The sequence below is a fragment of the Prenolepis imparis genome, unplaced genomic scaffold, assembly GCF_030444845.1.
Source record: "Prenolepis imparis isolate NDT839.2.m4 unplaced genomic scaffold, iyPreImpa1.0 SCAF_4, whole genome shotgun sequence".
Taxonomy (NCBI): Eukaryota; Metazoa; Arthropoda; class Insecta; order Hymenoptera; family Formicidae; genus Prenolepis; species Prenolepis imparis.
In genome coordinates this window covers 19,389,502-19,402,950 of record NW_028141162.1, presented here as the reverse complement: position 1 = coordinate 19,402,950, position 13,449 = coordinate 19,389,502, and the positions used below count along the sequence as shown (strand labels likewise).

At 40.4% G+C, this 13,449-nt stretch overlaps 2 protein-coding genes across 2 annotated transcripts; one reads left to right on the top strand and one right to left on the bottom strand.

Moving 5' to 3' along the window:
* Nucleotides 1-2,773: 2,773 nt before the first annotated feature.
* On the bottom strand, nucleotides 2,774-4,342 carry LOC145935586 (general transcription factor II-I repeat domain-containing protein 2-like). The gene has a single exon (XM_083037076.1). It carries the CDS (start codon nucleotides 4,340-4,342, stop codon nucleotides 2,774-2,776), a length of 1,569 nt encoding a protein of 522 aa, XP_082893202.1.
* Nucleotides 4,343-11,712: 7,370 nt separating this feature from the next.
* LOC145935255 (uncharacterized) lies at nucleotides 11,713-13,233 on the top strand. Its single transcript, XM_083036402.1, has one exon. It carries the CDS (start codon nucleotides 11,713-11,715, stop codon nucleotides 13,231-13,233), a length of 1,521 nt encoding a protein of 506 aa, XP_082892528.1.
* The last annotated feature ends 216 nt before the right edge of the window (nucleotides 13,234-13,449 follow it).

Here is a 13,449-nt window from a genome sequence, read left to right as displayed (position 1 = left end):
GATTATATTTTTCTTCATTTTTAGCAAAGTATCACCGTATCCGTTCTTATGTACATCGTTTGTTTCTTCTTCTTTATTTTTACTCGTGTCGCATTGTAGGCGCTGATACGCATCTTGCCATTCGGCGTAATAAAATAAAATTCTCTCGAACCGAACATCGGACATGCCGGATAAATGACGAAGAAAAGTTTTCACGAAAATTGTTTTCCGCATCCCGTAGGTCCGCAGACGATCGACATCCACGGATGTTTCCATCGTACGTCCATTTCGCGAAATGATTAATTTAGGTTCTATTCACGAGTTCATAAATAAAAAAGTTAACGCATGCGATTTAGTAACTATTGTGTGTGCGCGTGTATGTGTGTGTGTGTGTGTGTGTGTGTGTGTGTGTGTGTGTGTGTGTGTGTGTGTGTGTGTGTGTGTGCGTGCGCGCGCGTGCGTGTGCATGTTAAAAACGTACGCGCGTGTCGCATATATTTTTAAAATATTGAATAGGTGGTTTTGTCCGTGTCATAAGCTTATCCTCGCGTTTCGGGGGCCACATCCGCGGCGGCCGCAAGCTCGCGCTAACGTTTTCTTACACGCGTACGAGCGAAGAGCACCGCGGCCCATTTAGCCGATACGTTGCCGCAGGAGCGACGCGAGTAAGCGTTTCCACGGAGATGCGCTCGCGCCAGCGTTTTTCTCCGAGCACCGCTACTTATGAGCTTATGTACGCGGTGCTCTCCATGCCGCTCACTCGTGACGGAAATGATAAGCTCGTTTAACGTTCGAGGATCAAACTATAATTTACGTCGCAATGTTCTACGCTCGCAGTAGGCACAAGGAGGCAATATTATAGGGAGGATAAAAGAAAATGTTCTGATTGAAGATAGAAACAATTTCATTTATTATTGATAATAATTTTTGTTTTTTATAAAATTAAAATTCGCGTTTTAGCAAAATAATACGAACAATTTCATTAAATCGAAGCGAAAGTAATTCTACAAATACAATGTCAAAGTAAACATCTAAAAATGTTAAGTTATTTATTTGCGTTTGTACATTACGTGCAATTTTTTGATAATTGCCTTTGACAGTAAGTTTTATAATTTCGCGATCAATGTAAGACAAGGGAAGTTTTAATTCTATTTCGTTAATTAAATATCTTGCAGTTACATTAACAGTATCGACTATATAAACTAACTGCGTCAAATGCACATCCACGCATTTTCTAATATTTTCCAAGCCGAGGAAAGTAGTTTTCTGCATCACTATCGCAACGGCGTTTCGTTTCTTCAACGGCGGCTGCGATTCTTCTTCCACCTTATCATTCGCAACATGATCCTTGTTTTCCTTGTATGTCACCAGTACAGCCCTCGCTCCGTAAGCAGTAGTGAAGTTGATCGAAATATTCTCGATAATAATGGGATCAGGTTTAATCTTTTGAGTCTCATTCAAGTATAGATTCATATGCTCCATATTGGCTTGAAACTTCTGCCACGTGTCGACGTCGAAGCAAATTCCATCGGCATAATTGCCTGATAATTTAACAATCGGTACGAAGCCACCGCCGTCGTTCCTCGATTGCAAACCAATGTGTATCTTCTTAGTGTGCGAAGAATTAAGTCCATACGTTGTAGATAATAATAAATAACATTGCTCGTTTCTTCCGGCGTTATCGATGTCGATGTTGTCGTTGTTATCCGTCTTGCGAATATTGCGATCGCGTTCAGATTTCGCAAAATTAGTTACTTCCTTACGTGTGGCCATTGTTTTCACTTGTAAAATCACACGAATAGTCACGACACGCAGCAAAATGGCGAAATCACGTGGAATTCTTTCTTCGTAGCACAAACTTATGTTTTCGTACGCTCGAATTCGAATGAATACGGAAGAGCGATTTGTCGACGTGCTTATATTGCCAATCTCCCTCTCTCGCAAAAATTTAAAAAATCAAAGTGGGGAAGACAATTTATATGTGAAAAATCAGGATTTTTCATGTTTAGTCCTGTGTAAATAAAAAACTTCTAGAAACATTTAGAAATTTCTAGAGATGAGATTTGAGATCGTGTAACACGAGAGAAGAGGACAACAAAATTTGTGTACGTAAGTGAATAAACGGAAAATTAATTTTTTATGTAAAATCGAATTATGTTTAAACAAATCGCATTAAACAAAAAGAAAACGCGTGAGAGATTATATTTGATTTGAAAATATTTTGTGCTCTAAAATATAGTAATAAGGATTTGTGAGTTCGAAAACGCCGGATTAGGTCGAAGAATAGTGTGTAATAATCCTCTGTAATAAACCCTGTAATAAAAAGTAAAATAAATGTTTGCGGACAAGAAAAAGTAAGATCGGCGATTTAGACCTTGTAACATTATATGATGGGATAAAAAAAAGCAGGCTTATACTCTATACAACTATTTTTTGTATCTGAAGAAATAAGAGTAAATGATTTTATGATTTTCCCCGACCTGGCTAGGAAAATAGTTGTAAAACTGAAACACCATCTAGAACACGGATGCCCAACTAGTTTCTTCGAGGGGCCAGATTTCAAATTTTGACTATTGCCCGCGGGCCAAATTAATATCAAATTATTGCCCTCTTTGCGTTATCCAGGGATTACCACGTGGAGGTGGGACAATAATAATCCCCATTTTTGTTTTTATATTTTGTTTTTTTTGTTTAACAAAATTGTTTTTTTTTAGTTTTTAGTTTTTTTTTGTTTTTTTTAAATATTATTATTGCCAGTTTAGTTATAATGCTTATATATTTTTCTAAATACGAATTAATGTGAGAATTGCGATTTGCTATCTTTGGCCATCTTGGTAAACTCAGGGTTGTAACTAGTAGTAGCAGCAATCAAACAATCTTCAAGATGACGGTCAGTTAGACGATTTCGAAACTTGCTTTTCACATAATTTATTTTTGAGAATGCAGCTTCGCAAACATAAGTTGATCCAAACATTGTTAATACAAAAGAACCTATCTTTCGTAAATTAGGATAAGTTTCATCGGGCAAATCAGTCCAAAACTTGGTTATCTGTGTTGTTTGATAGTTTTCTTTCAATACAATGCTTTCCTGTAATTCGATAGTTTCCAGCTGAAGCTTAGCTTTATCAATATAACTACCGAAAAGATGCATGGCTTGTGTAACCCAGTTACCGGTGGGTTCCATAGAAAACGGATTTTTCAAAGCAGTGAGCAAATCAGAAATTTGGTTAAATTCTGAAAACCGCGAAGAAAATTCAATCTGTACTTCTTGTAAAAATTTAACAAAAATGTCCATGCCAATGTCTTCATCAGGATTTCTTTCAATATGAGTTTTCAATGAAGGAAAATGAAGCAGTTCCTTTGAATTTAGATCGTTTTCGAACAACTGCAATTTCCGCTGAAATGCTTTTATTTTTTCCCATATATCGCAGAGAACCTTATTCTTGCCTTGCAAATGTTTGTTCAGTTCATTAAAATGGGAGAATACATCGCCCAAAAAACAAATTTTGCCAATGTTCTCTATGTTACTCAAAAATTGCAAGTACTCATTAGCAGTCTTAGTATTTCTGGACTCAAGAAAATTTCGAATATCTGGTAGTAAGCATATCAATCTATTCAATACATTGCCTTTACTTAGCCAGCGAACATCATTGTGAACAAGCAAATCTATGTAGTCGCTTTCACATTCTTGCAAAAATGATCTTAATAAGCGATGTTGTAGAGCCGAATGCGAGCGCAAATAATTAACTATTTTCATAACTATTGTCATGACATTCTTAAGATTGCCAGAAAGTTTTGCGCAAAGAACAGCTTGATGAATTATGCAGTGAAAAGCTATAATCTTGGAATTTAGATTTCTCATGAATGCATTGAAGCCATTAACTTTGCCAGTCATAGCCGGTGCACCATCAGTTGTTATCGAAAGAATATTGTCAAACAAAAGATTTTTAGACTCCATGAACTTTTGAAAATTATTGAATAGTATTTCACCGGTTGTGCGATCATGAAGTGGCAATAATGTTAAAAGTTCTTCTTTGAATTCACTCTTCCAAAGATACCGAACATAAACTGCCATTTGTGAAATATCAGAAATATCAGTTGACTCATCAATTGCAAGTGAAAAGAATTTTGCTTTCAGCAGATCATGCAAAATGTTTTCTTGGACTGATCTCGAGCAAGACTCAATTTTTGCAGTTACCGCGTTGCGCGACAAAGGAATTTTCTTGAAAGTTTCGGACACTTCTTTTTTGTTTTCGAAAAGCATATTCGCGGCTTCAAGTAAGCATAATTTAATTACCTCAGAGAATAAGGAATCATATTTTTCGCCATAATCCAAGAGATTCGTAAAGAAATTTCGGCGCATTTTTCCTGCTCAGTTAGAGCACGTTTCATTATTAAATTTGATTGTTCACGTGAGTTTTGAAGCAATACTATTTTTTCATTACGCAGAGGTCCTTTGGATATTCTCTGTCATATTTAGCGGCATGTTTTGAATTGTAATGGCGCTTCAAGTTTGCGGCCTTGTTAACCGCCACGGTTTCATTGCAAATTAAGCACATTGGCTTGGCATCTTTGCTATCAGGGAGGATGAAGAAGTACTCTTCAGTCCAATGTAACTGAAAAGCTCGATTCTCCGAATCAACTTTTCGACACTTTGGCCCGAACATTTCGATTATCAGAGAAGCAAGAAACGCAGATAGTTTTGAGCGAAATTAAGTATTAAGTGAAAACAAGTGATAAGCGGCAAGTTTGCAAGTTTATACGAGCAAGCAAAGAAATGTGAAAAATCGTATTCTTAATATATTAAAATCTCGCGCGGGACTCTGAATATAACGAGGTTGCCTCCACTTTACTCCCGAACCGGGGGGCGGGGTCACGGCTCGAGTATTCCCGCTCGAGCCGCCACCCCCCGCTCCCGGAACGGGGCTCCCTCTCCCTCCCTAAAGGGACGGGAGATTCGGCCGACGCTCCGGGAGCTCTTCTCCTGAGAGTTCCCCCCCAGAAGGGGGGGGGGAACCCTCCCGCAGGCAGTGGTGCCCTCCCACCGGCGCTCTAGGGCCCGGGGAGAGGGCCGCCCCTGCCGCGTCTCTTCCCGGGGGGATTACGTGCAATGGGGCTCGTTGGTCTGAGCCCCTGTGATCCCCCCGTGCCCCCGGGCCGCGGTTCCCTCTCTTTACGGGATTCGACCATCGGCCCGGTGGCACCGCCGAGGCCCTCCCCTAGGGGAGGAACTCGGCCGTGGCGGGGGCGGATGCCGCCCGACTCCCGGCCGCAGGGCTCAGTGAGCCCTGCTCACGCCGTGCGGCCGCCAGCCAGGCGACACCCCCTACTTAGGGCCTACGAATCGATGTAAGAAGCCAAAGATGGACGAAACGGCTGAGATGTTTAAAGAGACTCTTACCAATCTAAATAAATCCATAGCTGCATCCAGTGTTCCTGTTCAATCACTACCACCACCACCACCATCACTTTCAATTGACATTAATGATCCAGACGTCTTAATTGGTAAAAATGTTGAGTCTTGCCTCAAGAGTCTAACAAATATGGCACTAAAATTGAAGTACAGGAGAAAATTTAGATCGATCATTCAAGATTGTGAGGAGGAGACTGAAGGTTTAAAAGTATCTGATTAATTACGTGTTAAAGTATTTTGTTGTTACTAGTACATATTATCTGTGTTGACTTGAAAATAAAAACGTTTTATTCATGTTTTATACTTTGATTTAATTCATTTTAAAACTATCTATAGAAATTAATTGTTGCATAGATCTTGAGGGGGGATAATTCCTTGCCGGATTCTCACTATAATATCTTGATGGCGTATAGCCCCAGGTCCATTCACGAATTCTTTCAGTGCATCTCTCTGTTGTAAAACTCGAAGAGCAGCATTTCTTGCACCCATCCGTGGACCATTAATAATAGCTCCATTCTCTCCAGCGATAATGTCATGCCATTCTCCCTCTATCAATTCGCCAGTTGGCAATTCAAAATCAATTAAAGGGGGGCAGTACTCCAGGTTGAGTTTTCTGTCGCCTGTCTTGCGAATGAAATTGTGGAGGCAAACAGCACATTCAATAATAGTTTCCACATTGTTTTCTGAAGCAATAATAGAGTGACGGAAAATTCTCCAACGAGCTGCTAAAATTCCAAAGGCATTCTCAATAACTCTTCTTGCTCTGCTCAACCTAAAGTTATAAACAGACTTATTATGGGATACGTTGCGTTCGCCATAGGGTTTCATGAGGAAAGGCTTCAGAGGGAAAGCTGCATCTCCGACAAGGAAGTAGGGCATGTCAATGTCAGTTCCTGGTAGATTACATGATTTTGATAAATTAATGGAGCCATTATTCAATCGTCGACCCATTACAGACGATTGAAAAACTCCGCCATCACTTTGTGAGCCTTCTGCTCCTACATCCAGCATAATAAAATTGTAATATGCATCACAAACTGCCAGTAAAATCATACTAAATGTCTTTTTGTAATTAAAGAAAACACTTTGTGAAGCTTGTGGGGCCTGCATTTGAACGTGTTTCCCATCGACGGCGTCCACACAATGGGGAAACTGCCATTCTTCCCAAAATCCAGCAGCCACCTCACGCCATTCCGCTTCATTTGCTGGAGGCTTCACATATACATTCTTTAAAACACTCACAAGTGCTCGAGTGGTTTCAGCCAAAATCTTAGAGACAGTGCTCTGGCTACATCGATAAGAAAAGCTCAGAGTACCCTGACTGTCTCCTGCTGCCAAAAATCTACAAATCAAACTTACAAATTGAATTGACTCTGAGAAATTGATAAAAAGTTAAATAAAGTAAACATTGGTCATCTTACCTTAATGTCATAGCAAGCCTCTGAGCGGGTAAAAGAGCAGTATACATATCTCGTTTTTTTAACAGACTAAGCTCAAAAGGTACTCGAATCTAAGAAAGCAAACATATAATTTGTAAAAATAAACTCTGTGCCAAAAAATCATTAATCTTTGCGCTTCTTTATTAATAGACCTAGCGAGATCAAGAGGTACCAGCATGTAGGAAAGCAGACATATTAATTTGTAAAAATGATTATATTTTGTGCCAGATAATCATTAAATCTTACCTTTCGACATTCATCCTTGTGTAAATAAAAAAAAAAGTGGGGATCACTGAAACGGAGTTCTTCTAATAAATTATGTCCATCACCAAACTGGATTCTTCTCCGAAAAAACTCCCTCACACCAACGGTTCGCACTCGTTTTCTTTTCCGCAGTTGCATATATAAATATACAGCCGAAATTAAATAACAAAATTGATAATTTCTTATGTTAGAATTCATTTTTGAATTGTCTAACAGAAACTATCAACGAGAATGACAATAAGAAAATATTTATAAGAGAAAATTTTGACACTACGCCTTTACAACGCTATTAAACAACTTTTCACTTTTTTATACGGCACGTTACGGCGATCATAATTTCACAGATAAATTCAACCGATACGTTCACGTAACGCCACTTCACGTCTCGTCGTGTCCCGTCGCGTCCCGTTACATTAAGTTCATCGTAATCCCGGCATTAGTGTTGTGAGTGCAAACGTTAAGTGCAAATAAAAAATGGCAGCTCAGAAAAAGTTAATTTCTGAATGCATAACTTTGACCGCGAATTTGTCGCCGACGATAAATGCCGCGTCGTATTTATCACGGCTGACGGAAGAGCCGTGTAATAATTATAATATTTTTAGAAAATTCGCGGGCTTGATCTCCAATTCGTTACTTGGAGTATTATATAGATTGGGGCATTTCGGCGGCGATAGAGAATTATTAAACGCCGCCGCTGAAATAATATTAATGCGTGAGGCTTTTCAACATGAAGAAGAAGATGTGGGTGGATATGCAGCCTATCTACTGGCGGATTATCAAAGAAAACAATTAACAGGTAATTATTTTATTCCTTTCGATGAGAAAAAATATGAAACAGTAATTATATTATAAGCCTAAATTTTTAATTGTTATTAATTATTCGTAGCGAGGAACACTCCTGTAAAATTAGCTACAGTACACCCCACCCGAAGACGCAGAGCGGAAGAAGAGCCCGAGGCAGGACCTTCGCGTAAGTTTACAAACGTTAAACATATATAACAATTATTCGTAAAATATATAACAGTCACTGATGAAAAATTAAATATTTTCAGGAAGAGCACGAATACACCAGTCGGAAAACTTGCCGATTGCTGTTATCGATATATCTGGTAAGTTAACATTTTTTCAAAAATAATAAAATATTTCTTTTTAATATAAAAAATTAGTAATCTTAATATATAAATATATTATTTTAGATGACGAAGATGATATTATTAATAATAATAATGTCGACGACGACGTTGACGACGACGACGACGCCGCTTCTATAATTGCTGTAAGCTCAGCGGATAGCGAGGTGTTCACACAAGGTAAGACGATATTTAGAAAATATAAGTTTACATAGCTCTGCAAAAATTTAAATACAAAGTAATATAAAACTTTTAAATTATATATTATATATTATTTTTATAACAAAATTTCAAATGTTAAAATAGTAGAAATGGAGCGGGAAGAGGAACCGGAGGAAGACGAGCAAGAAGACAAGGAGGAGGAAGAGGAAAATTATGAAGAGGAAGAACAAATGGAGGAAGAAAATTACGAGGAGGACGAAGAAGATGAATACGATCCTCGTGTGGAAGGTAACGGAGTTATTTTACTTTTTTCAAATTTTTATGTTCGAATTTAATCTTAAACGGATTTAAATTTTTAGCAATTCGTCGCTTGTCGGTTAACTATTCTCCGGAATATTAGCGGCGGGGGGAGCGGGAAGCGTTACTCGAGATACGCCGATTACCACCAAAAGGTGAGTTATCTCGTTGTATTATAACGCTAGCAGTTGCGCGAAGATTAAATTCAAGCATAAGAGAAAAGCAATATCTTAGTATTTTATACAATGTATATTCGATTTAACAATTTTCTTTTTTCAATAGTACAAAGTGGCGGAGGAGGTAGAGGAAATGAGCAAAGCGACGCGCCTGAGAGAGTATTATTATCGCACTCGCAGAATAATGGAGAAGAAAGAGCATGGAGAGCGAGGGAAGAGCATGAACAGGATAATATTTCGTCGAAGGCGGAAGAGGGTGAAGAGGAGGTAGAAGAGGAGCAGCATAGACATTCGCAACAGCAGGCGCGACAACAGCAACATCAGGTCAGCGATAATTTTAATTATATAACTTTGCTTAGAGAAAATGCACGTCGATTTAGAAGATTCGGGGTAATCGGCAGAGAAGCGAGTTTCGCGATACGTCCGCTACCCGAAGGCGGGGATATTTATCGTACCTTAGAAAACGCGTTTCGAGAAATTCACGCGTATGCGACAAATTCGAGTGATTATGTAGGATTATCGTTCGATTCGCCGAATTTATCGCACGGTTTATCTTTTCGTCCGGTGCGCGACTTGACCCACGAGGATATTTGGGGTCTCGTGAGCGCGGTAGCGCAGAGCGCGGGTGGACTCGATATCGCCGAATTAATGTACATATTTTCAACATCGCTGTTCCTTCGGGTCGCATTAACGCGTGAAAATATCGCGAAGCGCTCGATAATCGAAATAGCTAATTCTGACAACTTGTGTTTTCCGCGCTCTCTCGTAGTAGCGCAAATTTATTGTGAACGCGGTAACATACGTACGGGAGAATTACACGATAAATGGAATAGAGTTAGGCATCCGCAATCGGCGTTACAACGCGAATGGGCGTTAGAATTAACAAGAAATGCTGGTGTAATAATACCCGAAGAAGGATGCGGGATTAATGAAATCAAGCGCTTCCAGCGATATCTCGCCGCTGATAATATCGCTATCGCTGTATATAATTTTAGTACTTTTGGTCGCGGCGAGAAACCGTTCTACGACGGCACAGCGATACTCCCTTCTCTCGGACGCGAATCCTCTCATCGGCTAAATATTATGTATTATGAGGATTCGTGTCATTTCAACCCTGTATTAAATTTAAAAGCCGCCGCAGGTTCTCGTAATTATTGCGTAGCGTGTAATGTAGACTTTCGAAACGATAGAGGTAGCGGTCACCGGTGTTCAAATAAATGTCCGCGTTGTTTTGTCGTGCCAGCGTGCGATTACTTCGACGCGCAAATCGTAAAATGCGATGCATGCAACCGGACGTTTTACGGTGCATCCTGTTTCGAGCGTCATCGTAGGGAAAAATCATATGACGGTAGATCGCACGCGAGTGTTTGTAGTGTCATACGATTTTGCGATGAATGCGGCTGTGTAGTTAAAGCGAAAGCGAAACACGAATGCGGCGTTTCTTACTGTAGATTATGTCATTCGGCGCAACCTCGAAATCATTTATGCTATATGAGACCTCTTCGTCGCGATGTTAATTCCTCCGCCGGATCATCGTCGTCGACATCACATCCGGTGGTAGAAGCGTCGACGGTAGGTATATCCGCCGAGGAGCGCCAAGAAAACGCAATTGATAACGAGGAAACGAGCAAATTTGCATATGAAGGCAGAAAAGGACGCGTAGCATTCGTGTTTTACGATTTTGAAACGCGGCAGGACGAAACGATCGAAGGTACGACATCGTAAAAAAACACGTTCCGACACTTTGCGTCGCGCAACAAATTTGCGAAGTGTGCGCGCAAAACAACGATATGTCAGTGCGTTGTCACTGGTGCGGAGTGCGAGAGTTCGTGTTTCGTAACGATCTGGTGAAACATTTTGTCGATTTCGCAACGCGAAAGACGAAATATTTCAAACAGATCATATGCATAGCACACAATGCGAAAGCGTTCGACGCTCAATTTATTTTAAAATATATTGTACAAAATCGCGTGAATCTCGAGCCGAAAGTGATTTTGAACGAGACAAAGATCGTCGTATTAACGGTTGGACGTACAAAGTTTATCGATAGCGTGAATTATATGCCGATGCGATTATCTGATTTACCGAAGGCTTTCGGGTTGAAGGATACGTCGGATAAAGGCATTTTTTCGCATTTATTCAATACTATCGAAAATCAATCGTATGTCGGACCATTACCCACCGCACATTACTACTCCCCCGAAACTATGAAATCGAAAGAGCGCGAACGCTTTCTCACGTGGCACACGGACATGCGGCTAAAAAACGCCGTGTTTGATTTTCAACGCGAGATAGTGCAATATTGCCGTACCGATGTTGATATACTTCGACGAGCGTGCATGGCGTTTAGAAAAATTTTTATAGATCGCGGAAATGTATGCCCGTTCGAGGAATGTACAACTATCGCTTCGACGTGTATGACAGTTTTTCGGAAAAACTTTTTACACTTGAATACAATAGGTGTCATTCCAGCCGGCGGGTACAGAAAAGCGAACATGTATTCGCGTAAAGCTCTGCAGTGGCTGGTATGGAAGGAGCGCGAGCTCGGTCATCCTATAAACCATGCAGGTCGTGCGCGCGAATATCGTACGATCAACGGCACACTCGTCGATGGTTATTATGAAAAAACATCGGAAATGGGAGTAACGTCGCGTCACGTGCTGCAATTCCACGGCTGCTTTTGGCACGGATGTACATCGTGCTTTCCGATAAATCGCGATAAAACGCTTTCGTCGGCTATGGACCGTAAAGACACGATTAACTCGCGATACGAACGAACTCTCGCGATCTCGTGGCGACTGCGACAGCGGGGGTACTTGGTGACAGAAAAGTGAGTGTACCTTCGATCGGGAATGCGGGACAATCGCGAGATGCGCGAATTTCTGGAGAGCCATCCGATGGTGGAAACAGCACCGCTCGATCCTTGCGACGCATTTTTCGGTGGACGTACGGGAAATATCGCGACTCTTTACAAAATCACGGTTGCGGAGAAAATACGTTACGTGGATGTAAGTTCTTTGTACCCGTATGTAATGAAGACGGGTGCTTTCCCTATCGGCCATCCTGATATTTATGTCGGCGATGAATGTTCCACTTTAATCGGAACGGCTCCGAATTATGATTTTGATACTGTCGAAGGCCTCGTACGTCGTACGGTACTTCCACCGCGCGATTTATTTCATCCAGTACTCCCGTATCGCGTGCACGGAAAATTGTTATTCGTCTTATGTCGCAGTTGCTGCGAAACATTTTCGCTGACGTCGTGTACGCACGAGCGTCCTAGCGAACGCGAATTCGAGGGCACGTGGGTGATCTGCGAATTACGCAAGGCCATCGAAAAAGGTTATCTCGTGACAAAAGTTAATGAAATTTGGCAATATAAAATTAGCCAATATAATCGCGAAACACAGCAAGGTGGATTGTTCGCCGAATATATAAACTCATTTCTACAACTTAAACAGGAAGCAAGCGGGTGGCCGGGCGAATGCGAGGACGATGACGCTAAAGAGCGATACCTGCGGGAGTACGAGGAAACCGAGGGTATTGTTCTCGATAAGCGTAACATCGCGCGAAATCCCGGTTTACGCTCGGTCGCGAAGCTTTGTCTGAATTCATTCTGGGGTAAATTCGGCCAGCGATCCAATTTACCAAACACCGAAGTCGTTAAGACACATCAGTGTTTTATGTTGTTATTAACAAGTCCCGAGCACGAGATAACCGATATATTACCTGTAAACGATGAGATAATATATGTTTCGTGGCGGTTGCGACAAGAGGCTGTCGTACCCTCGCCGATAACCAACGTAGTGATAGCCGCATATACGACAGCGCAAGCACGTTTAAAATTATACGAATATTTGGAGCGTTTAGATCGTCGCGTGTTATATTACGATACCGATTCCTGTATTTATGCGAGCACCGGTGATCCGATTGAATATGAACCTCACACGGCTAATTTTCTAGGCGATATGACCGACGAACTCGAGAGCTACGGACGCGGTAGCTACATCGAAGAGTTCATGTCCGGTGGTCCAAAATTTTACGCCTACATCGTGCGAACACCCGAGGATCGAATATATGAAACCTGTAAAGTTGAGGGAATAACCCTCAATTACGAGAACTCACGGCGCGTTAATTTTAATAGCATTAAAAAATTATTATTAGCGCGAGAAAAGAATCTAGAAAAAGAACAAGAAGATAACGAAGAAGAAGATAAAACTACAATAAATTTACGTTTTAGCGCAATTCGACGCACTGCGTTTCATGAAATTGTAACGCGGGACGAGACGAAAATATACGCACCAGTGTTGGTGAAACGTAGATTTATTAATAGCCGTTACTCGATTCCGTACGGATATTTATCATCGAAATAATTCTTTTCTCGCGTATTTTCTTCAATATTTTATATAAGTATTTTATACATTTATTAGGAAAGCAATGTAAATTTTTGTAAAAAGTACATGTATATAGTATTAGTAATAATTCTCTGCAATTGTAACAATAAATTTAAAAATAAAATGTCATATTCCTGTTATTTTAAATGTAATATATTATAAAAGAAATATATTTTTATGTATCATGTTTATGTA